The following is a 24,800-nucleotide window of genomic DNA, read 5'->3' as shown; positions in this document are numbered from 1 at the left end:
TTCGGGTCCAAATGCCGTGAGAGAGAGAGAGAGAGAGAGAGAGTGTGTGTGTGTGTGTGTCTGTGAGTGTGCGTGTGTGAGTGTCTGAAGTGGACTCCCGTCTCTCTTGCACAGACTCGAACGCCCTTTCCCAGATCCTCCTCTCGATCTCTAGATCTGAACACACTACAAACCTTGGCCCCCTCAACCGAATCGAAATCTCTGGAACCCTAAACACCCCCTCTCCGTGACCTACTTGTTGCATTTCTCCGCACTGCCCGCGACATCTGAGGCCTAGATTTCACCAGGTGAAGAGTCGGTACCACCGGTTAAGGCAGGGGATTGGAGAATGGGGGCGTCTAAGTACACCAAGGGGTGCACAGGATGGCTGATCGTGGCGGTGGTGGCGGTGCTTGTCGTCGCCGCAGTCGTGCTCACGATCAAGCAGACGCACCACCGAAAGGCGCTTCCAGTTCCCGGGCCGCCAGGGGCCATCGATCACAAGTATGCTAGTGCGCTCGCCGTGGCTTTGCAATTCTTCCAATTGCAAAAATGTATGCTCTCTCCATCTCAAATGTAGGCTCAATATTAGTATCTTTTTTTGGTGTTATAGATCTCCAGATCTCAAAATTAGCCTTTTTCTTTTGTTTACTTAATTATGTAAAATTGTGCATTTTTACAGAAAGGTCGAATTGGAAATGCTTTAAAGATCAAATTTATCTTAGGTTTTTTTTTTTTTCCTCGTGGACTTTGTATATCCTTGTTTATGTTAGTTGATTGCCTGCAGCGGGTAAGTTGGTTAATAACAAGTTCTCTTGGAGAGGAGATTCGGCTTTGGATGATGGAAAAGAGGCAGGATTGGACTTATCAAAGGGAATGTATGATTCAGGGGATCACATGAAGTTTGGTTTTCCCATGGCTTATACGGCAACGGTGTTGTCATGGTCAATTCTTGAATACGGGGATCAAATGTCTGCTGTGAAACTGCTGGAGTCAGCTTTAGATGCTCTCAAGTGGATCACTGATTATTTTATCAATGCCCATCCGTCTGACAATGTGCTATATGTGCAGGTAATGAGAACTCCCACACCCTGTTATTACTTGTTTTCCATTTTCAATTGTGGCACCCAATCTGAAGGTTTGCTTTGTGCTTCTCTTGGAACATTTCTCATTGTTGTGTTTGTGCTTCAAGATGTTTTCTGTTGTTTTAGAGATGTAGAAGATTAACTAGATTAAGAGGATTCAGTATAAGAAGGAAGCACGGTGCACTATGAACTTTTTACCATGCCTTCATTGTGGCTTTGCTAGTAAAGTAACACAGTTGCAAATGACGTGTTCTGACTTCAGATTGTAATTTGATCAATCAACTGATGCTGTTCTTCTATTTGGCTACTAGATTTTCTGATTTCTTATATGCAGACTAGGTAATGTTTGATAATTACGTGCAAACAAAAAAAAGGAATTTAAAAATTTTCATAGAATATTCTGGTTTTCATTTAGTATCTGATTGTTGATATGTGATCACAAGAAGTTCAATGGAAACCTAGTTAATGAGTAGGAACAAGATCCATACCCTTGATGGCATTATATCACCTGTATCTAATGTAAATGTGTGCAAAATCCAGATCTCTGCTGTTAATTCCCATCTTCTTTTCCTTGCAATTGAAAGTTCCAGTGTTTTTTCCTTTGTTTAGCACTATAATACATGCGGCAATGGAAATTTGTCTCTGGCTGATAGGTGGGAGATCCTGATATAGACCACAAATGTTGGGAAAGGCCAGAAACAATGATAGAGAAGAGGCCTCTTACACAGGTTAACAAAAGTATCCCTGGAACGGATGTGGCTGCCGAAACAGCTGCAGCTATGGCTGCAGCTTCCCTGGTTTTCAAAACTAGAAATGTCACCTATTCAGATTTGCTCCTTCAGCATGCCGAGAAGTTATTTACTTTTGCTGATAGCTATAGAGGTTCCTACAGTGTCAGCTTTCCCCAAGTCCAGAAGTACTACAACTCTACTGGCTATGGTGATGAACTCTTGTGGGCAGCTAGCTGGCTTTATCATGCCACTGGAGATCAAACATATCTAAGTTATGTTACAGTGCAAAATGGGAATGCTTTTGCCGACTGGGGTAGACCAACATGGTTCAGCTGGGATGACAAACGTGCTGGAACTCAGGTTAATATCTGCATATGTGTTGAGACAAATCCTACTTGCTACTGGTTTAAGTATTAACAGATTTATTTTTCCCATCATCATGGAAGTCCTTTTCATGCAGTCTAGCAGATTAGTCCCTATTTTTACTCTGCTTAGTGAAGTGTCTTTTTTATATCCTAAAATTGATGTATTGTAAAAAAATTCTGTGGTTTCCGTTGTTATGATGTGATTTTGACCACTATGTATAACACTCTTGTAAACAATAGAATTTTGGAAAGATATTCATTTTGCTTTTGTTGTTATCATACTGGGAGTAGCTATTTAGAGAGGACCTAGTGATTATCACATTATTAAAATTATTTGCAACTTTTCATGCAGGTTCTTTTGTCCAGAGTAAATTTCTTTGGTTCATCCCAATCCTCAAATGCAGAGATGAAGGGTCTGCGATTGTACAGAAAAACAGCCGAAGCTGTCATGTGTGGCTTGTTACCAGATTCCCCAACGGCCACTTCCAGTAGAACAGATGGTATAAATCAACATTATTGTTCAGAAATTGTGGTTAACTGCTATAAATTTGCTTTCCCATTCAATTTGACTTTGCTGGTTCAGTTTTATCTCCATCCTAAATAAATCATTTTCCTTCTGCATCTTGCATAATGGATCATTACCTTTATTGAGATGTGCTCTATATATTGAGATCTTAAATAAAGCAGTCACTGTGCACCTTCTGGATACAAATATTTTGTGCTTCTTCTGTCAGCTTCCCTGTGATGATTAAGGTTGATTTTGAAGTCATGAACAAAAAATATCAAAAGATTGGAATAATATGGATAGAGTGAAATGTTACGTAATGCAGATTTATGATTATGATACTGCAGGTGGATTGGTATGGATAGATGAGTGGAATGCTCTTCAGCATCCTGTTGCTGCTTCATTCTTGGCTGTAGTTTACAGTGACTACATGCTCACTTCCCGAACACCAGAAATCCGGTGCAGTGGAAAATCTTTTACTCCTACCGATCTCCGCAACTTTGCTACATCCCAGGTAATTTTGCAGATTCCATTTTCTCATTCGTAAATGCACAAGCTTGGTGGCTAGTGATTATGACTTGGAATTATGATTTTCATAGTGGCTCCTTTATGTGTCGGTTGCTAATAGAGAGAAAATCCACATCCCATTTTTTGGGTCACAATGATGCTGTAAGCTCATCACAGACTCTTATTACATCAGGCAAATCGATCATCCTCGACTGTTGACTTTTGTTTTCAGGCTGATTATATCTTGGGCAACAACCCAATGAAGCTAAGTTATCTAGTAGGATATGGAAGCAGCTATCCTCAACAGGTTCACCACAGGGGGGCATCGATTCCTGCCAACCTCGACACTGGCTGTAAAGGCTTCAAGTGGCTCACGTCGATTGCGCCAAATCCAAATGTTGCCACAGGAGGACTTGTGGGTGGGCCATTTAAGAACGATTCATTCATCGATAGCCGTAACAACTCCATGCAGACCGAGCCTAGCACTTACAATAGTGCAGTGCTTGTTGGATTGCTATCTGGCCTCGTCACCACCTCTTCTGTGGCCACATCCTTCACCTAAATACGCAGCACGAGGCCTCTTCACATCATCAACATGTTACAGTCATGTGTGTAACTCACTCAGGTCACCAATGCAGTATCATTGCAATGTATCACAGTGACAGTCAGTCAACACTTGGGGAATTTTGTTGTGGTCTTCTTCTGCTTGCTTCATTTTCCGGATTTTCTGTATCCTTGTGGGACACTGCCACTGCAGCAATTCTAGGTGTACAAATTCTTGATTGTTTCGTGAGATATCTGTCTGTGCAGTTGGCCATTAAGAACATGTAATGAAGATGATGTTCGCTCAGTGACTTGCCGGTTTAATTCAAGTTGGTTTTGCATTCTGCATCACGATCTGAGAGGAGAAAGTTATGAGCATATTAAATTATGAAGTCTGCATCACAATCTAGAAGGATGTGGATATGTGAGCTCATAAATTAGTCACAAAGCTGATCTGTGGAGCTCATGAGTGAGGTCAACTTGATGGAAGATCTGATACCTCAAGACAAAGGCTGCGAGGAAAATAAAACCAATGTTTGAAATGAGACTGGAAAGGTTGTTAATTCTCATAGCGGACCGGGAACAGGGCATCGAGTGAAAGACACTAATGATCGAAAAAGGTGTTGGATACCCTGCCTGAAGGATCACAGAAGAATATTATAATCATTCATGGACTTGAAGAAAAGCTCGAGCGAAGACCATTGTTTATTGCTTGGCCTACCAAAGGTCTCCATCAAAGTAGAATTGCACCAATTAGAATCGACTCCTTTGTCTTTTGAAACAAAATAATCCTTGTTATATATTCTTATCCTTCCAAGCATAGAGAGACCACCGTTTTGTGATATCATAATTTAGTCTTAAAAGTATCATAATTTAGTATTGAGTCGATGACAGATGTGATGATGATCAACATACAAGATATATATATATATATATATATATATATATATATATATATATATATATATATATATATATATATATATATATATATATATATATCTTTCTCTCTCTATAATAAATATTAAAACAAGTAGATCACTTGGTTCAATAATGATGTTACGACTGATACATCAGTTTTCAATCCTTTCGCAACAAACAAGATGGATTAATTATGGAGATCAATTTGCATAATGTTGTTATCCATCAGTTGAACCTAATCACCTACAGAATGCTCCAAGAGTACACCTTGAAATTTTCATTAATCGAAAGAAAACAATGTTTAATTGTATTTTTTTTGCCTATTTCTCCAATGAGATCGAGTAGTAAATTCTACATAGAAAAACAAAGTAAGTTGGAATATTAAGATGTTATTATTATTATTATAAATATTCTTCAAACTTGATCTTTTTTTTTATAGTCTAAATAAATGCATGGATATCAATTATTGGTCCAAGTTTGGCAAGCAAATCCGCAACCTAAAAGTTTATGCATGGCAACAAAAAGTCCTGTTGGTGGACTGACTGACCAACCACCGAGCAAGTCAAAGTCAAAGTACTGTTGATTTAATGTCTTTAATTAATGTACTCATTAGTCGATTGACTAGTGTGGAAAGGAGGAGGCAGTCAAGTCACATCCTCGTGTAAGATTAGCTAATGCAGTGGCGTTCGTAATTTTGAGTTGTATGGATCTATGTTGGAAAATATAATTCATAGAAAAAGATAATAATAGTAGAGACGTCACAAAACTTTCAATTCTTACTTAATTCATTAATATTTTACAATCTCATAAATCCTAAAATTCTCAATAAGATTAAAGTTGCATGTTGTCCTTCCTCCACATGCACAGGAAAGGGCTGTTGCTTATCCAACACAAGCAAGTGAATTATGGTGGTAAGGTAGGCTAATTAATAATGCTCATAAATGACAGTCTGTCTCTTTGCTCAAAAGTCAAAAAGTTGTTGGTGACGGTAACACACCCCCACCCGACCTCTCTCTCTCTCTCTCTCTCTCTCTCTCTCTCTCTCTTTGAATGTTAGAAACCACCAAGTTGGGATTCACACGCATAAAAGACTTTTGAACAAAGGATCTATCTTTATACAATTTTTTTACAATAAGATTATTTATTTGTTAAAATCAGAAATTCAAAGTCTTAGACAAATATTTCCTTTTGATCAAAATTCCAGTTATACAAACATGTCTTACACCAAATACATACATGTATTTTTCATTCCAAGTCATGATGAGACTTACTTTTTATATTTATATTAAAAAAAACATGATTTAATTTTCATATTAAAAATTATTATCGTTTAATATCTTAGTCGGTTAATTAGTTGATACCTTCAAAATTATTTTTTTATATCATCTTTTTAAAAAAGTATTTAAATTTTGTTCGATGGATTTTTGACACATCTTTTTCTGTTCGATCCCTCTTTTAGGTTTCAATAATTATACTAATAGAAATCATGAGAGACTGTAACACTTTTCCCTCGGTGGCCTCTCCACACCCAACGAACTCATGAAGCCACTACCTTAATGTCTTCTTCCGCCATGCAAATTCACACCTCATCTAATAAATGCCACCGCCCACTGTCAAACTTCGTCTCTCTCAAATCACCCAATCCCCCCACACCACATCAGCCCTGCCTGCAATCTTGACTCTTTCATGACCAAATCAAACATCAGAGGATCACCAAAGTTGTCATCTACTTTTTCTTTTTCTCTGCACTGAGCAGCTCTTCTCTCCCTCACCGCAATGACCACCGGAAACTGGTCAAACAAAGCACTCAACACCGAAGAAGAGAGAGAAAAAAACACCTGTCGAAAGAGATGGAATAGGGAGTCGTAATTACTGTCTGTAAGCACTTTCAGGCTACCATTCTTATATATCCGTCAGACGGACAAGGGAGAGGTGGCAGCACACGCAACGCGAACCGCAGGTCGTGGCCTCCCTTCTCACGTACAACTCGCCTGAAACTAGCTGGTATTTGTCGTGGACTGCTCCCGATCTGTCTTCTTCTCGTGTGTTGCCGATCCTACTTCTTTTGATCCGCCTGTACGCGCACGTATGGCTTTGTCGTCGTCATCGCTACTTGGTTGGAAGCCCAAGCAGCAATCTTGAACTGAGCTCCAAGATATGGCATGTTTTGGCTGGTTTCGGAAGAAGGCGAAGGGCGCGCAGGAGAGGAACAGCGGTCCGGCCGTGACTGCCTTGAGCAGCAGCAGCGCGAGCCGGTCGGATGGGTCGGCCGCCGGGAAGCAGAACCCAAGCAGGTCCACGGGGCCTTCGGCTTCCCAGAGGAGCATCCCAGCGTTGTACGAGGAGAGGGCTCACAACCTGCGCGTCTTCGAGTACGACGAGCTGAGGGCGGCTACCGATAACTTCAGCAGGATGAACAAGATTGGGGAAGGTGGGTTTGGGGGCGTCTACAAGGGCTACATCATACCTCCCGATGGAGAAGAGGGCCGGACGCTGGTGGCGATCAAGAAGCTGAACCAGAGAGGACTGCAGGTATACGTAATATATGTCTGTGACGAATGCTAGCAACGATACTTGTGTTCTAATGCAGCTTCGAATTGCATAGATTGGTATACCAGGAAATCCATTTAAGAGAATAGCAGTCAAAATCAATAGTGTATGTATGATGTTACTGAGAGCTGCAATGCGATATTAGATATCGAATTGCACGGCAAAACTTGACACCTTGTCTGGAGGGGGCCGAGATTGAAAGGCAAAAGCAGGGGAAAAGAGAAAGATGGAATTTCTCTAACCTAATATTTTCTCTCTCGGATAGTAGATGGATTTTAAGTGAAGAGGAGAGTTTTCTGCTGTCCTTCTTTCTCATCATTATCCAAGCAGTAGTAAGGGTATTTGGTCTGCATATTTCTCTTCTTATATCCAAGTAAATTGCAGCATCAGATCTATTGGCTCTTTAACATGATTCCCAGTACACGATGGAATCTGCACTGCTACATGACATCCTACAGATTACAAGCCCATGTGTTTCGCTTAGTTTTTAAAGGAAGCATTTAAATTACTTGTCTGATGTTCTGTTAATAATTCTATTAGGGCATCTGTCTCAGTTTCTTCATTTATTCTAGCTTTGGCAATGCCATTTGAATCATATAGTTGCAGATCCCAGCTAAGATAGCTGGCTTTGCTGACTTTGTCAAAATAGTCGAGCAACAATTGGTTGATATCGGATCCTAATAAGTTTTACAACTTAGGCACTGGATCCTATTAGATTCATGGCACGTTGCATAAAATAAAGAACAAGCTTTTCATGACTGAATTTGGAGGTCGTATGATTGTTGACATATGGTTGTATGAATTCCCAGCTTCACACACTGATACTGAACTCCTGGAATTGATGATGCATGGAATTGGCAAGTAATAGGACAAAACCAATCAGTTAGGCTGGTTATACAGGCTTTGATGTTTGTTTTAACTAATAGTTAATGGACCATACTAAACCAATCTATAGATTGTATACAATTTAAACTGTGATCTTGATTTTTCTTTTTTCTTTTTGTTTTCTAATTATTGACTTTGAGCATAGAACATTACACCTGAAATCACCTTCAATTTCTTCCCCAAAACCTTCTATACTTTTTCTTATTCTTAAACATGTTGCATTGTAGCAGAGTTTCCATTGTCATTTAATTAATATTAATTACTTTGTATAAGAACTCATCGTTAACTGCGAAGAATAAAAAAAGATGAGATGAAACACATACTAAAAGATATCTCATTGATTTCCTTATATAAGCTTATAAGAAGAGATTTGAAGCTTACAAGAAGAGATTTGAAAGAACCAAAGATAAACAAATCAACTCATCCATCTGAAAGTCCTAGGATAATGATAGATTATACCATCCTGTCATTATTTACAAAAGATAAAGCAATCTAATTATCATGTGCCCTATGTGTGGCATCTGTCATATAATACATTATGCCTGTTTGGAATCTCTCTTTGAAGATTTAAGGGAGAGAGTTACACTGCTGATTATCAATATTTGTTGATACATGTTGGATCATTAACATTGCATCTATTAAACTTGGGAAATGCCATTATTGTCATCTATCTAATCCTGATTTGCAATAAATCTTGTCTATTAGTTATCTTTTTTTCTTACAATTTTCAAACATCGACATATTTTTAGATGTCTTTGCTTCCTTGAATGATCAACCATTGTTAACATTTTTTTGCCACTTAGGGTCACAAGCAATGGTTAGTAGAAGTACAATTTCTTGGAGTTGTTGAGCACCAAAATCTTGTGAAACTTCTTGGATATTGTGCCAAAGATGGTGAAAGAGGGATTGAGAGATTATTGGTGTATGAATTTATGCCTAACAAGAGTTTGGAAGATCATCTATTTAACAGGGCTTATCCTGCGCTTCCCTGGAATTTGAGACTCCACATAGCTTTGGGTGTGGCACAAGGATTGGCATATTTGCATGAGGGGTTAGATGTGCAGGTTTTTCCTAACCCTTTTAGAATATTTGCTACTTTCATCCCTTGTTTCCTGCTCTCATCCTGATATACAAATGTATCCAATTTTGTTGCTATTTTAAACAGCAATTAGCTTTGAGAATAACATAAACTACAGCTTATGGTTGTGATCCATACCTTTTATTTCAAACCTTTTGTTTTCTTTTCAGCTAGTCCTAGCAAATGATTGTATAGTTTGTTGGTTTGATTTTGATTCGAATGTAATGTATTAGGTAATTTGTTTTTTCATATCCGAGTCCTTGGATGAACAACCACTGCCCTGATCAATAAGAGGTGCCAACAAGTGATGGTTCCACTTTCAGTTTATTCTTTGGTCTGAAATTTGGTGTCCTGTAAGTTTTTGACTTCTGAAAACACATAAATATGTTGCAATCCGTATCAGATATAGATTCAACTGGGATAGTTTAACCAGCTAGATTTCATTCTATATGCATCTCCATTCTACTTAGTAACCCCAAGGGAAAGAAAAGTATATCTGGATTTCAATATCCGATGACACCTTTTTGGTTAGGGATAGTAATGGTGACAATTACTTTGTATATTTTGCAATTGAAATCAGATTTTATCATTTAAAAAAAAAATCAAAGTGAATGATTGATTCATTCAATAATAAAATAATTGCAGGAAATTCTTTGATAACACGGATTCCTATTTCTCAATGATATTTCATGATCGAGACAATCAGTTAAATCTCATAAAGCCATTTCATAGTTCATTGATATATCTCCTTTTAGGAAAAGAAAGTATCAAGAAAGTATGCCTAAATTCATGGTTAACTTAGTAAATTACATTTAAAATTCTAATACATAAGGTATGACATGATATAGTTACTTTCTTGAGGTAATTAGTAAAGACAATGAAAATTGTTATTGTTGCTGTGCTCAAACTTCTTCTCTGCATTCTTATTACCGCTTGCCTAATTCATTTTGCGTTTGCTTTTCGAGAAATGTAATTATGGATTACTGATTTCGAGCTTCTAGTTATATTCCACCTATTTTGGCAGGTTATATATCGCGATTTTAAAGCATCAAATGTGTTATTGGACAAGGAGTTCAATCCAAAACTGTCGGACTTTGGCTTAGCAAGAGAAGGACCTACAGCTGGGCACACTCATGTTACGACAGCGGTATGCCTACATTGCATACACTACTCAATTATCTGCCTTACTACTCCAATTACATAGAACTTCAGACATATTGTTAGAACATAGCTTATTCTAGATTTTACTGTGTTATAGTTATTAAGACCTTAGTAATTCATCTGACAACTAGCTGTTTAGGTCTAAACATGAGCCTCAACTGCCACAGTCTCTAGTTTTCAGTCTTTGGCATGGACTCTATGTGGCTGGCATGGCTGTTTATGCCAATATAATTGCTATGATATGTTCTTTCCAATCTATCTTTTTTTCCTTTTTATTATGAAACAATTAGGACATAGCTTATTCCAGATATAGTGTCATAATCACCATCTGCGTTCAGTCTCTTGGTCAGGCTCTACTTGGCCGGCGCACAATTGCTATGATACATTGCATAATGCACACTCTTATAACATTTTTTGTTTTGTTATAACACATGCCTTTATTACAACAGAGTAGAATTCATGCTTTTCTCATCAAAGTGAATTGCTTAGATCAATACAAATGCTATGATATATTCTCGTCGATCTATCTGTCGTTTTCTTTTTAGTATATAATAGTTATTGGCATAGTTTATTCTAGATTTTACAGCATCACAATTACCAAGATCTGAGTAATTCATCCGAAAACTAGATTCTTGTGGTATAAACGTTGACCTCCATGGATACTGACTGACACAATTTCTGATTTCCGCCTTTTGACACTGGCTCTAGTTGGCCGGTGCAACTGCTTACGTCAATTCAATTGCTATGATATATTCCATAATGCAAATTCTCGATAACAATTTTGCTTTGTTAAAAGTGGTATCCGAGTAGAATTCATGCTTTTGTTATTTAATGGAGTTGACAGGTAGTAGGAACATATGGGTATGCAGCTCCAGACTACATAGAGACGGGGCATCTCACAATTAAGAGTGATGTTTGGAGTTTTGGGGTGGTTCTCTATGAAATCCTTACAGGCAGGCATTCGTTGGATAGAAATCGACCAACAAATGAACAGAAACTTTTGGATTGGGTGAGGCAATTCCCTGTAGAAGCCAGGAAGTTTACCATGATCATGGATCCGAGATTGAGAAGCGAGTATTCTCTCGAAGCTGCACGCAAAATAGCTAAGCTGGCCAACAGTTGCCTCGTCAAGAATCCTAAGGAGCGTCCATCAATGAGCCAAGTCGTCGAGTGCTTGAAACAAGCCATGCAAATGGATCCAGTAAAAGAGCATACTTCTGGAAACAAGTCAAACAGGAAGAAAACTGATGCAGTATCTTTATCTTCAAGGAGCCATTGATATGGTCTTGAAGAGTTGTAGAAAGTTAAAACAAATATGATGCCTTGTTCCGCAAGAGAAATATTTTCTGAATTTGTTTGCTATTGTGTTCTCCCATTCTTTCTCCTTTTTGGATATGTAACCAAAGAGAGGAGATAGAATCCAGAGTTTTGGTGATGAAAAAAGACAGGTGAATAAGTTTGACATTGCAAGCAGTGTTGATGTATGACACCACCAATTGAGTGAATAGAATGACCATTCTGTCCTTTCCTCCTCTTTTTGATCAGTTCTGCATAATCTCTGTCATTACAGCTTCCTTTTTGCATAATTTCTCGCAAGATGGTTTGTAGTAGTAACTCATGAAGCTAAAAGTGGTTACATAGTGGGTATGATTTTTTTGCCTTGGAGTCCAGAGGAGGGTATTGATTGAAACAAGTATCCAATTCTTAATAGCTAATGACTTCAAAAAATATAGCTACTGAATATGTTAGCCGGCTGTGTGTTTTAGGTTTTGGATTCCGAACAAGGCTTCTGCCAAATCTAAAAGCATCATTTGAGTGCCATCATGTGACTCGACAACCAAACCTATAAATTAATCAATCTCTCGAATCAATGTTCGGTTTTCTGACTTAACATTCCAATCTCTCGGTTCTCTCCCTTGGTTTGGTTAGAGTACCGGTATTACTTATCTTAAGACAAGGGTTAGTAGATTAAATTCATCAATTTATTTTTCTCATCAAAATATAATAAGATTCAATGATCTTTATTTATTTATTTATTTTTTATGATGACAAACAATCGATGAAGAGATCTAAAAACTTTCCTGTCTAACTAGAGCCTACACTAAGATATTAGTGACTAACAAGGGCTTGACATATGACGACAGGGTTCAATCTACTCTAAAATGCCTATCATACCATATAAATCGAGGTTTGTGATCATTCATTAGGATTACTCCACCCTTATCAGTAATTTACTTGAGCATTGGAGGGATCGAGTCAAGAAACTCAACCGATCTTAGTATTTATCAAGGTCCATCGCAGAGTACATGTTCGAGTACACCTTCGCCCTTAAAAGGAGCATCTAAGCCAATCCATAGGCTACCTCAAACCTCTTGCACACATTGGCTTGAACCGAGTCAAATTGATTTGGACATCGTTTATATTATTTTTATCATTTGGGTGCTAAAAGAAGGGCTCATGTCGCAAGAGTATCAGCCCATTGACCCGCTCAATGGGCGCTCTAGTGAGGGTGCTTCGCTCCTAACTCACAATGTAGCCAACATGGCCAGAGATACTCTTATACAATGACAATATAATCGGTACGACTTGAAGCGCTCTTCTACGACAACAATGCGACCGAGACTACCCAAGATGCTCCTCTACCATGATAAAATGGCTAACATGTCCCGAGATGCTCCTCTGCCACAATTGCTATTCATAGGTGCCCTGCAGGCCAATCACGTGAGTGTTGATACATGTGACTTGACACGTAGTCTTTTTACTTATTATTATTATTTGGCATTTTATCACTTTATATTGCTTATTGCATGAATATATTATGATGTCCATGAATCTATACAATAAGAATCGGATCATGATGAGATTACGATAATGAGACTGATTCGTCTTTAAACATATATCCTAAATAATCCTAGTCATAGGTTACTCGAGAGGGATATCGAGATAATTGGACAGACTAGTATACTGTATACTCATACATATGATGGAGGTGGCTGGTCTCATAGCTGCTCGTGTGGGGACATTAGGGATATAGTGCAGGTGCTCATTGGAGAATGAGTTCACTAATTGATTTACTCACGGAATGCTAGATGGTTAATCATACCTTATTATCAGATAGCAATTTTGTTATCCCAATGATGTACTTGGTCCTTAGACTTGACATACTAAGAATGTCCTGTATGAGTACTCCATCTTTAATACCGGACTTATAGGTTTGAAAGTTTCAGATCTAGTACAGCCGGTCATCAGGAGTGGCAGCTAACTTTACAAGGACTATTGAGTGTCGATAGAGGATCATCCACTCTCGGTGTCATGAGAGGAATATCCCATGTATTCTTGCTCAAACAAATCCCTTGTTAGGATCGTTCGGATTGAGAGAGAAAGAGTTCTTCAGGAGAATCTGATTAGAGCGAGACTCGAGTAGAAACCATATGGGTCTAACAGTACCATACCAGGTATACGGTCTCTAGGATATTAGATGAATGAGGGGCTATAGGTACACGGTAATTGAGGATAGACAGGTCCAATGGATTGGATTTCCCTATATCGTTTGGGGACTACAACGTAGTGGCCTAGTACGTCCGCAGTCTATGAGTCGAGTAAATTATTATGGAGATATTAATTCACTAAGCCAAAAGGAGTTCTAACAGGTATGACTCACGACTAGCTCGATATTGGGCCTAGAGGGTCATACACATATGATACGCATTGCGATGAATAGAGGTTCAGATATGAGATATCTGTCGGAGCCCCTATCTTATTGGATATCCAATAAGCTCTTGAATTATTGGATCTTATGGATGAGGTCCAATAAGAGATTATTAGATAGAGATCTACTAATATAAGATGAGTTAATTGGATGTGTTGAATCTCGAATTTTGATGATGAAATCAATTGATGAGTTAATTGATCTAATCCATATTATTGAGTTAAGTGTGTAGGATTAACTATGATAGCTTGAAGACATAAAGCAAGTCTGCCGGAGTCAAGTTCGATGGGTGTTCGAGAATCCGTCGAGAGTCCGAAGGATCGGGCGGTGGTACCACCCAGACTAGGCGGTGGCATCGCCCAGAACCCGAAGGATCGGGTGGTGGTACTGCTGGACCGGGCGGTGGCATCGTCCAGCACCCGAAAGATCGGGCGGTGGCACCGCCATCGACAAGCGGTGGCACCGCCAGCTCCGGGAATCTAAGAGGAATTCAAAATTTGGAGCCCAAATTTAAATCCTCTTGTGGTCTATAAATACCCCTCAATTCTCAGTAGAGAATACAACCTTTGAGAAGTTAGAGATTGAGATAAAGCCTTAGCAATGTCTTTAGCAAGTCTTGTTTTCAATAGCTTAAGTGTTCACCTCCCTCTTTCTCTTTGAAAAATATGTAAGAGTGTGAACCACTTGTAAAAAGGTTGTAAAAGAGGTATTTGGTCCTTCCCCTTCAAAGTGATTTGCTAGTAGAAGTTGGGAGCCTCATCGAAGAAGGATTCGCAAGTGGATGTAGGTCATTTGATCGAACCATTTTAAATTACGGTGTTCCTTGAATGTGTGAGTGTTTAACTTTCTGAAACATTTATTTACTTAGCAGCAAACTTTTGGTTTTCATCTCCTTCCTTTACTCGAGCTATTTTTACTAAGTCATCATTCGTCGAATCGAAATCTCTACACATTTATGAAATCGATTTCAAACTTACAAGTTTCAATCCGCTGCACTAATTCACCCCCCCCTCTTAGTGCCACTCCGATCCTAACAATTGGTATCAGAGTTAGGCTCACTCTCATATTTGGTTTAATACCCAAGAGAGATGACTTACTCTAGCATGCATGAGGGTCATTCCATTACATGTCCACCTATGTTTAATGGGTCGGATTACATGTATTGGAAAACTCGAATGAGGATCTTCCTCATTTCCATGGATTTCGAGCTTTGGACTATTGTCGAAAATGGATTTCAAAAATCTTCTCTTCAGATGAGCGAATGGAATGAATCAGAGACGAAGGTTTTTGCTTTAAACGCAAAGGCTATGAATGCCTTGTTTTATGCATTAGACAAGAATAAATTTAATCACATTTCAATTTGTGATTCGGCTTTTGATATTTGGAGAACTCTTGAGGTCACTCATGAAGGCACTAGCCGAGTGAAAGAATCCAAAATCAACATCTTGTGCACTCTTACAAACTTTTTCGAATGAAACCAAGTGAGTCCATCGGAGACATGTACACCCGTTTTAGGGATGTCATCAATGGACTCAAAGCTCTTGGTAAAAGTTTTTCTAACTTTGAATTAGTAATTAAAATTTTAAGATCCATTCCAAAGAGTTGGGATCCAAAAGTTACGACCATTCAAGAGGCCAAGGACCTTAAAATATTTCCTCTTGAAGAACTTATTGGGTCTCTAATGACCTACGAAATGACGTGTCATGCTCATGAAGAGCTTGAGAACCCCCTTCCAAAGAACAGGAAGGATATGACACTTACATCACAAGAAGACCACTTGAAAGGAACATCAAGTGATGAGGATAGTGACGATGACATTGCACTTTTAACTCAAAAATTTAAAAAAATTATAAGAAAGAATAAATTTAAAAATAATACTAAAAATAAACTTGAACATAAAAAGGACCAAGTAATATGCTACGAATGTAAGAAACCAGGGCACTTCAAAAATGAATGCCCCCAAGCCAAGAAGAAGCAACCGAAGAAGAAGAAAGCTTTACAAGCGACTTGGGACGATTCAAGTTATTCCAAAAGTGAAGAAGCTAGCAACAAAGAGGAGGCAAACTTCATGCTAATTGCTTTAGGAGAAGAGGTATGTGATTTAATTAATGAAGATTTATCTTTCGATGAACTTTCTATCGCTTTTGATGAATTATTTGATGAGTGTAGAACTATTAATAAAAAGTTTAATCTATTAAAGAAAGAGCATGTCTTACTACAAAATAAGCTTGATAGTCTTCAAACTCCTCCATGCTCTAAGTGTGAACACTTAGAAGTAATACAAAATAAAAATTTACTACTTAAAGAAACCTTAAACAAGTTTAAGGTCGGTAGCAAGGGATTGGACATGATCATTGCAAACAAGGGTCACGTCGTAAATAGAAGTAGAATTGGTTTTGTGAGAGGATCTCACCAAAATCCTATCACTTTCATTAAAGGACCCATATTACATGTTTCACCTCGTTTGAAATATAACTTTTGTTGTAAATTCGGATATGTTGCTTACAAATGTCCATTTAGGAAAATTAGTTCACATAAGTTGATATGGGTTCCTAAAGGAACTATAAATAGTTCAATGATGAATAACAAAATTGGTAGATCAATTTTTGAGGCACCCAAAATTAAATGGGTACCTAAAAACCATCCTCTTTTATAGACAAACCCACAAGCTAGGAGCAAGAGATGGTGTCTTGATAGTGGATGCTCAAGATACATGACTGGAGATCCATCTCATTTCTCTATGCTCACTAGCAAAGAAGAAGGGTATGTCACCTTCGAAGACAACAACAAAGGCAAAATCATTGACAAGGGAACCATAGGTAACAAATTAAAATTTTCAATTGATGATGTATTGCTAATTGATGAATTAAAACATAATCTCTTAAGTATTAGTCAATTGTGCGATAAAGGTTACATCATTAGATTTGAATCTAATGTGTGCATTATTGAAAAACCAAATAATAACATGTCAATGATTACTTTAAAATAAAATAATGTCTACACCATCAACCTTGACGAACTGAGTAATGAAATGTGCTTCTCCGCTTTAAATGATGATGCTTGGCTTTGACATAGGCGATTAGGCCATGCAAATATGAAACTAATAGCTAAGATCTCATCTAGAGAGTTAGTACGAGGGATTCCTAATATGAAGTTTGTTAAGAACAGAGTATGTGATGCGTGTCAACTAGGTAAACAAATAAAAACTAGTTTCAAACCAAAAAATCAAATTAGTATCACTAGACCATTACAATTGATCTATTTGGACTTATTTGGACTAATTGACACAATGAGTCTAGGAGGAAGCAAATATGCCTTCGTAATTGTCGATGACTATAGTAGATATACTTGGACCTATTTCTTGGCTCACAAAAGTGATTATTTCAAATGTTTCTCTAAATTTTGTAAACTTACTCAAAACGAAAAAGGCTTCATGATTTCATCAATTCGGAGTGATCACGGTGGCGAATTTCAAAACCGTGACTTCTAAAGTTTTTGTGAATCTAATGGATATAACCACAACTTCTCCACTCCGAGAAATCCTCAACAAAATAGGATAGTTGAAAGAAAAATAGAAATATACAAGAAATGGCAAGAACCATGTTGAATGAACATAGTCTACCTAAGTATTTTTGGGCCGAAGCCATTAATACGGCTTGCTACGTCATGAATAGGGTTCTAATAAGACCAGCTCTATCAAAAACTCCTTATGAATTATGGAATAACAAAAAACCAAATGTTTCTTATTTTAAAGTTTTCGGTTGCAAATGCTTTATTTTGAATGAAAAAGATGTCTTAGGAAAATTTGATGCCAAATCCGATGAAGGTATCTTTCTTGGTTACTCTTATGTTTCTAAGGCTTTTCATGTTTTTAACAAAAGAACCTTAGTTATAGAAGAGTCTATTCATGTAGTTTTTAATGAAATTTCAAAGTTAATAAAATAATTTTGATGATGATCTCGGTTTTGATAATTTGAATTTAAATGAACCCCTTCTCAAAATAGCAACTTGGATGCATCTTCTTCCAAAATTTCCTTACCCAAGGAATGGAAGTATGTAGATGCTCATCTAAAGGAGCAAATTATAGAAAATACATCAAAAGGGGTTCAAACTCATTCTTCCTTCAAGAATTTTTGTGCTAACACCGCCTTCCTTTCTCAAATTGAATCTAAATGCATTGACAAAGCCTTGAAAAATGATTCATGGGTTTTTGCAATGTAAGAGGAATAGAACCAATTTGAGAGGAATGAGGTATGGAAGCTTGTTCCTAGACCTAGTGACCATTTAGTCATTGGTACTAAATGGGTCTTTAGAAACAAGCAAGATGAATACGGTATCATGGTTAGAAACAAGGCTAGACTAGTGACCAAAGGTTTCAACCAAGAAGAAGGTATCGACTATGAAGAAGCCTTCGCTCCTGTGACAAGATTAGAAGCTATTAGGATGCTCCTTGCCTATACTAGTAGTAATAATTTTAAACTATTTCAAATGAATGTTTAAAGTACTTTCTTGAATGGTTTTATTTTTGAAGAAGTGTATGTTGAACAACCTCCTAGATTTGAAAATTGTCTTCTTCCTAATCATGTATTCAAATTGACTAAGGCTCTCTATGGCTTGAAACAAGCTCCTAAAGCTTGGTATGAAAGGCTTAGTTCCTTTCTTATTTTAAATAATTTTACCAAAAGCAAGGTTGATACTACATTATTTATCAAACACCTTGAAAATAATTTTCTTATTGTGCAAATTTATGTCGACGATATTATTTTTGGTTCTTCGGATGAATCACTATGTGAATCATTTGCCATGTGTATGAGTCATGAATTTGAAATGAGCCTAATGGGTGAATTAACCTTCTTTTTAGGATTGTAAATTAAACAACTTAGTGATGGTATATTTCTTAATCAATCTAAATATACATTAGAATTGTTAAAATGACTTAACATGGATGGTTCAAAAGTGATAAACACTCCTATGAGTACTTCCACTAAGTTAGATATGGATGAAAATGGTGAAAAATTTGATAAAAAAATATATAGGGGAATGATAGGTAGTCTACTTTACCTCACTGCGACTAGACCGGATATCATATTTAGTGTAGGACTTTGCACTAGGTTTCAATCTAATCCTAAATTATCTCATCTTAAAAGTGTTAAAAGAATTTTTAGATATCTTAAAGGAACTCCCAATTTAGGATTGTGGTATCCGAAATTTGATAAATTCGATTTAATAGCTTATGCAGATGTCGATTTTAGCAGATGCAGGATAGATAGAAAAAACACATCCGGAACATGCCAAGTTTTAGGGCATGCACTTGTTTCTTGGACTTCCAAGAAACAAAATTCGATTGCACTATCTATGGTTGAAGCCGAATACATAGCTGCAAGTGCATGCTATGCACAAGTTGTTTGGATGAAGAATACATTGGAAGACTATGGAATTTACTTGAAGAGCATTCCTATAAAATGTGATAATACAAGTGCCATTTGTCTTACCAAAAATCCAATTCAACACTCTAGAACTAAGCATATCGACATTAGGCATCATTTTATATGCGTTCATGTCCTTAACAATAATGTTATTCTAGAGTTTATTGATATAAAGTATCAATTAGTAGACATTTTTACAAAAGCCTTAAATGAAGATCAATTTGACTTTATTAGAAGGGAACTAGACATGTTAAATTGTCCTTGTGAATGAGCTTGATTGTATGTATTTTCCAAAATTTTTCATCCTCTTTTCGATTTTCGTGGATTTGACTTCTTCTTTGTTTTTCGATTCCAAATGACATCTTTAAAAACAATCCAAGACCCTATCCTATCTTGAACCAAACACCTCTGGAAAAAAAAAAATAGAGGGAAAGAAATTTTTTTTTTGGCATGCTAGCGGTGGCACCGCCAGAACCGATGGTAGCACTGCTTGGGCACACGATCCCCAAGCAGTGGCACCGCTTAGATTGGCGGTGGCACCGCCCGAGAATCCTCATATAAGTAAATGAGTTAGGGTCGGCGGTGAAACTGCCCCCAACCCGTGAGAACCCTCCCTAGAACCCTCTAAACCTCTCTCACCCTCATTCTAACCTCTAGAAGCCTAAGAGAGGGATTCTTGTTGGATCAAACTCTCTACCTCCTAAGGAAATCTCCATAAGGTAAAATCTGAAATCTTTCTTTTTTCCTCTTATTATTTGGCCTACCCTTTACAGTTTTTTCTTGATCTATCATCTTGATTAGATATGGCTCCTAAGAGATCATCAAGAACTAAAGGGAAGAGGATAGAAGGAGATTCCTATGACCAAAACCTTTTTAGATCTAATGAAATAACTCTTAGGTTTCTTAATTTCGAAACAAGAACAATACATAAGGGTAAACATGTTGATCTAGATGAACTTGGAAACCTAGAACCCATTAGATGGTTTGCATATTTAGATGTCTTACCTATCCTACAAATCAATAAACCAATTTATCCTAGGTTAGTTAAGTTATTTTACTCAAACTTATGTGTGGACAATGATAGCTTAACTACCTACCTCTTAGGAACATAAATTCAAATCTTTGATAGCACTATATGCAAATTAATTGGAATTACCGAAAAGGATAGGAGCTGTTATTTTAGAAATAAATGGGATATTAATGCAATAGGAGCAACCTACTCCGAAGCCTTAGAAACTATTTTTGCAAATCTAAACCTAGGCATAATTTCCAAAAGTTGCGAGCACTTATTGCCCTTTAACTCTAAATTTCTTCATTACATCATGACTAGCATACTATTTCCCAAACAATTTCATCATGATGAAATTAGTCAAATAAAGCTAAGCACTATGTATTGGATAATGACCGGCCAACATAATTATTTTGGATACTTAATCTGGCAACATATGTAGGACATAATAGCTAAAGACAGAATGTTACCATATGAGGGGTTAGTCACTCGATTAATACTTGCCCATAATATTTGTGTCTCACCCGATAAAGAATTAATTCAGGTTGATCGATTTACCACTATCAACAGAAACCTGCTCAAAAGACTTATGTGCACTTTTAGCAATGGTATTCGGGTTAGGCAACCTAGAAGGACTGATCCAGTTCCCCCACCAGTAGAACACCCCGAAACACCAATTTTTAGGGGAAATGAATCTCTTCCTCCTAGTCCCTTTGGTGCAGCACCTTCAGAATCAGCTCCTGCTTCATCTTCTGAAGATCTCGTTATGGCAGAATTACATTAGATCAAATCACAACAAGAGCAACTCAAATCACAGCAAGAGCAAATTCAATTACAAGAAGATGAAATTTTGAGGGAACTATTGAATCTCAGATTTTGATGATAAAATCAATTGATGGGTTAATTGATCTAATCCATATTATTGAGTTAAGTGTGCAGGATTAACTATGATAACCAAAAAATATAAAGCAAGAATACCAGAGTCAAGTTCGATGGACGTTTAAGAGACCGAAGAATCGTCGGAGATGCTGCAGGAACCAATCGAGAAGAAATCGGGAACCTGTCGGAATTTTTGGAAGTTTGCCGAAGAGATCGTCGGAGGTTCGCGGAGATCACCGAGAAGGCTCGGCTACTCGTTAAAGTCATCACAAGATCGGGAGCTTGCTGGGAGTTCGTCGGAAGAAGTTCGTCGGAAAGCTCGCCGGAATAAGACTCGACGTTCGCGGTTGAAAACTTGCTTAGGATGTTTTTAGTTATGTAGTTCACATGTAATTAGGATTAGGATTAAGAGATAATCCTATATCCTGGTTAGGGGCCAACTGGGCCCAAAATTAGACTTGGTTTGGGCTAAATTTAAAACCCGACCACAGTGAACCGAAGGGTCTGGCGGTGGCACCGCCAGACTGGGCGGTTGCACCACCCAGCACCCGAGAGCCAGGCGGTGGCACCGCCTGGCTCGGCGGTGGCATCACCCAGCACCCCAGAGCCAAGCGGTGGCACCGCTTGGCTGTGCGGTGGCACCGCCAGTCCACTATCAATGTCAGACACTGACAGGCGGTGGCACCGCCAGCATCGGGAACCAAAGAGAATTCAAATTTTGGAGCCCAAATTTGAATCCTCTTGAGGCCTATAAATACCCCTTAAATCTCACCTGAGATAACAACTTTTTGAGAAGCAATTGATTAAGAGAAAGGTCTTAGAAAAGTCATAGCAAGTCTTGTTTTCAATTTGCTAGAGTGTTCACCTCCTTCTTTCTTACTGAAAATTTGTAAGAGTGTGAACCGCTTGTAAAGAGTTGTAAGAGGGGTATTTGCCCTTCCCCTTCAAGAGATTTGCTAGTGGAAGGTGGGAGCCTCATCGAAGAGGGCCTCGCAAGTGGATGTAGGTCATTTGACCGAACCACTTTAAAATCGGCGTGATCTCTGGTTTGCATTTCATTATTGCTATTTACATTACTACAAACATTCTTACGTGCTATATTTCCTCATTACCTTTGTTGCACAACTTTATGAATACGCTTTCAAGTTAAGCACTTCCGAGTTCGATTTTTATCGTACGAAAGATTTGTCAAAACCGACGTTTTAATCCGCTGCACTAATTCACCCCCCCTCTTAGTGCCGCTCCGATCCTAACAATTGGTATCAGAGCAAGGCTCACTCTCATATTTGGTTTGATACCCAAGAGAGATGGCTTACTCCGGCATACATGAGGGTCATTCTATCACACGTCCACCCATGTTTAATGGGTCGAATTATACTTATTGGAAGACTCGTATAAGGATCTTCCTCATTTCCATGGATTTCGAGCTTTGGACTATTGTCGAAAACGGATTTCAAAAATCTTCTCTTCCATTGAGCGAATGGAATGAATCAGAGAAGAAGGTTTTTACTTTAAACGCAAAGGCTATGAATGCCTTGTTTTGTGCACTAGACAAAAATGAATTTAATTATGTTTCAATTTGTGATTCGGCTTTTGATATTTGGAGAACTCTTGAGGTCACTCATGAAGGCACTAGCCGAGTGAAAGAGTCCAAAATCAACATCCTTGTGCACTCTTACGAACTCTTCCGAATGAAACCAAGTGAGTCTATCGGAGACATGTACACCCAGTTCACGAATGTCATCAATGGACTCAAAGCTCTTGGTAAAGATTTTACTAACTTTGAACTAGTAACTAAAAACTTAAGATCCCTCCCTAAAAGTTGGGATCCAAAAGTTACGACCATTCAAGAGGCCAAAGACCTTAAAACATTCCCTCTTGAAGAACTTATTGGGTCTCTAATGACCTACGAAATGACATGTTAAGCTCATGACGAGCTCGAGAACCCCCTTCCAAAGAACAGGAAGGATATGACACTCACATCACAAGAAGATCATTTGAAAGGAACATCAAGTGATGAGGACAGTGACAATGACATTGCACTTTTGACTCAAAAATTTAAAAAATATTTAAGAAAAAACAAATTAAAAAATAATACAAAAAATAAATTTGAACACAAGAAGGACCAAGTGATTTGCTATGAGTGCAAAAAACCGGGACACTACAAGAACGATTGTCCTCAAGCCAAAAAGAGAACATCAAAGAAGATGGCGCTCAAGGCAACGTGGGATGATTTAAGTGCGTTCGAAGAAGAGGAGTCCAACACTGAGCAAGTTACTCATTACGCCCTAATGGCCATCGAAGAAGAGGTAACAGAGTTAATTGATGCAGATTTACCTTATCATGAATTATTAAATACCTTCCATGAGTTATTTGATGAATGTAAGATAATTAGTAGAAAATACAAATTGCTAAAAAAGGAGCATGATAGTCTCACTTGTGATGTCGATAAATTAAAGACTGAATATCATGATAGTTTAGCTTCTTGTATAAAATGCCATGATTTAGAAACTCTCCAAAAGGAGAACTTGCTACTTAAGGACACCTTGAAGAAATTTGAGGTTGGTAGTAAGTCTTTGAACATGATCCTTACAAATAAGGGTCACGTTCCTAAAAGAAGTGGAATCGGATTTGTGAGAAGTCCTCACCAAAATCCAACCACATTCATTAAAGGCCCTGTCTTACATGTTCGGCACCAAAGTAATTGCAACTTTTGTTGCAAATATGGACATAAAACTTATAAATATCCATTCAAGAAAATTAGTTCGAACAAACTAATTTGGGTTCCTAAAGGAACCATGATCAATTCTATGCAATATGATGAACAAGTTAAATCAGTTTTTAAGGCACCCAAAAGGAAATGGGTACCTAAAAATAATCCCTTCTTGTAGAAACATACACCATCACAAGCTAGGAGCAAGAGATGGTATCTAGATAGTGGATGCTCAAGACATATGACTGGAGATCCATCTCATTTCTCTATGCTCACTAGCAAAGAAGAAGGGTACGTCACCTTCGGAGATAACAACCAATCTCTATTGATGATATCTTACTAGTTGATGGATTAAAACATAATCTCTTGAGTGTTAGTCAATTATGCGATAAAGGTTATATCGTTAGATTTGAATCAAATGTGTGTATTATTGAAAAACCAAACCATAACATAACTATGATTGCATTAAAACAAAATAATGTCTACACCATCAACCTTGATGAACTAAGTAATGAAATTTGCTTCTCCACTTTAAATGATGATGCTTGGCTTTGGCATAGGAGACTAGGCCATGCAAGCATGAAATTAATATCTAAGATCTCATCTAGAGAATTAGTGCGAGGAATTCCAAATATAAAGTTTATTAAGGACAAAGTATGCGATGCATGTCAACTAGGTAAACAAATAAAAACTAGTTTCAAACCAAAAACTCAAATTAGTACCACTAGACCATTACAATTGATTCATTTGGACT

At 37.7% G+C, this 24,800-nt stretch overlaps 2 protein-coding genes across 2 annotated transcripts; both read left to right on the top strand.

Moving 5' to 3' along the window:
* The first annotated feature begins 35 nt into the window (after positions 1 to 35).
* On the top strand, positions 36 to 4,066 carry LOC103973558 (endoglucanase 24). The gene is made up of 6 exons (XM_009388166.3): positions 36 to 533; positions 767 to 1,050; positions 1,718 to 2,155; positions 2,513 to 2,660; positions 3,013 to 3,179; positions 3,405 to 4,066. The coding sequence occupies exons 1-6, from the start codon at positions 329 to 331 to the stop codon at positions 3,732 to 3,734; spliced, it is 1,572 nt and encodes a 523-aa protein (XP_009386441.2). The 5' UTR covers positions 36 to 328; the 3' UTR covers positions 3,735 to 4,066.
* A 2,269-nt stretch (positions 4,067 to 6,335) lies between these two features.
* Positions 6,336 to 11,834, top strand: LOC135607480 (probable serine/threonine-protein kinase PBL19). The gene is made up of 4 exons (XM_065099340.1): positions 6,336 to 7,168; positions 8,875 to 9,135; positions 10,174 to 10,296; positions 11,155 to 11,834. Exons 1-4 carry the CDS (start codon positions 6,794 to 6,796, stop codon positions 11,587 to 11,589), a joined length of 1,194 nt encoding a protein of 397 aa, XP_064955412.1. The 5' UTR covers positions 6,336 to 6,793; the 3' UTR covers positions 11,590 to 11,834.
* The last annotated feature ends 12,966 nt before the right edge of the window (positions 11,835 to 24,800 follow it).

Source organism: Musa acuminata, chromosome BXJ2-3 (genome assembly GCF_036884655.1).
Source record: "Musa acuminata AAA Group cultivar baxijiao chromosome BXJ2-3, Cavendish_Baxijiao_AAA, whole genome shotgun sequence".
In the NCBI taxonomy this organism is placed as follows: Eukaryota; Viridiplantae; Streptophyta; class Magnoliopsida; order Zingiberales; family Musaceae; genus Musa; species Musa acuminata.
The sequence above is the reverse complement of the archived record's forward strand: the minus strand, read 5'-3'. Positions and strand labels throughout refer to the sequence as shown.

Bases quoted from the DNA above. Each gene is read 5' to 3' on its own strand.
- LOC103973558 (XM_009388166.3), top strand. From the start codon at position 329: ATGGGGGCGTCTAAGTACACCAAGGGGTGCACAGGATGGCTGATCGTG. The intron at 1,051-1,717 runs GTAATGAGAACT...TCTGGCTGATAG, and splicing joins ACAATGTGCTATATGTGCAG to GTGGGAGATCCTGATATAGA. The intron at 2,156-2,512 runs GTTAATATCTGC...CTTTTCATGCAG, and splicing joins ACAAACGTGCTGGAACTCAG to GTTCTTTTGTCCAGAGTAAA.
- LOC135607480 (XM_065099340.1), top strand. From the start codon at position 6,794: ATGGCATGTTTTGGCTGGTTTCGGAAGAAGGCGAAGGGCGCGCAGGAG. The intron at 7,169-8,874 runs GTATACGTAATA...TTTGCCACTTAG, and splicing joins TGAACCAGAGAGGACTGCAG to GGTCACAAGCAATGGTTAGT. The intron at 9,136-10,173 runs GTTTTTCCTAAC...CTATTTTGGCAG, and splicing joins ATGAGGGGTTAGATGTGCAG to GTTATATATCGCGATTTTAA.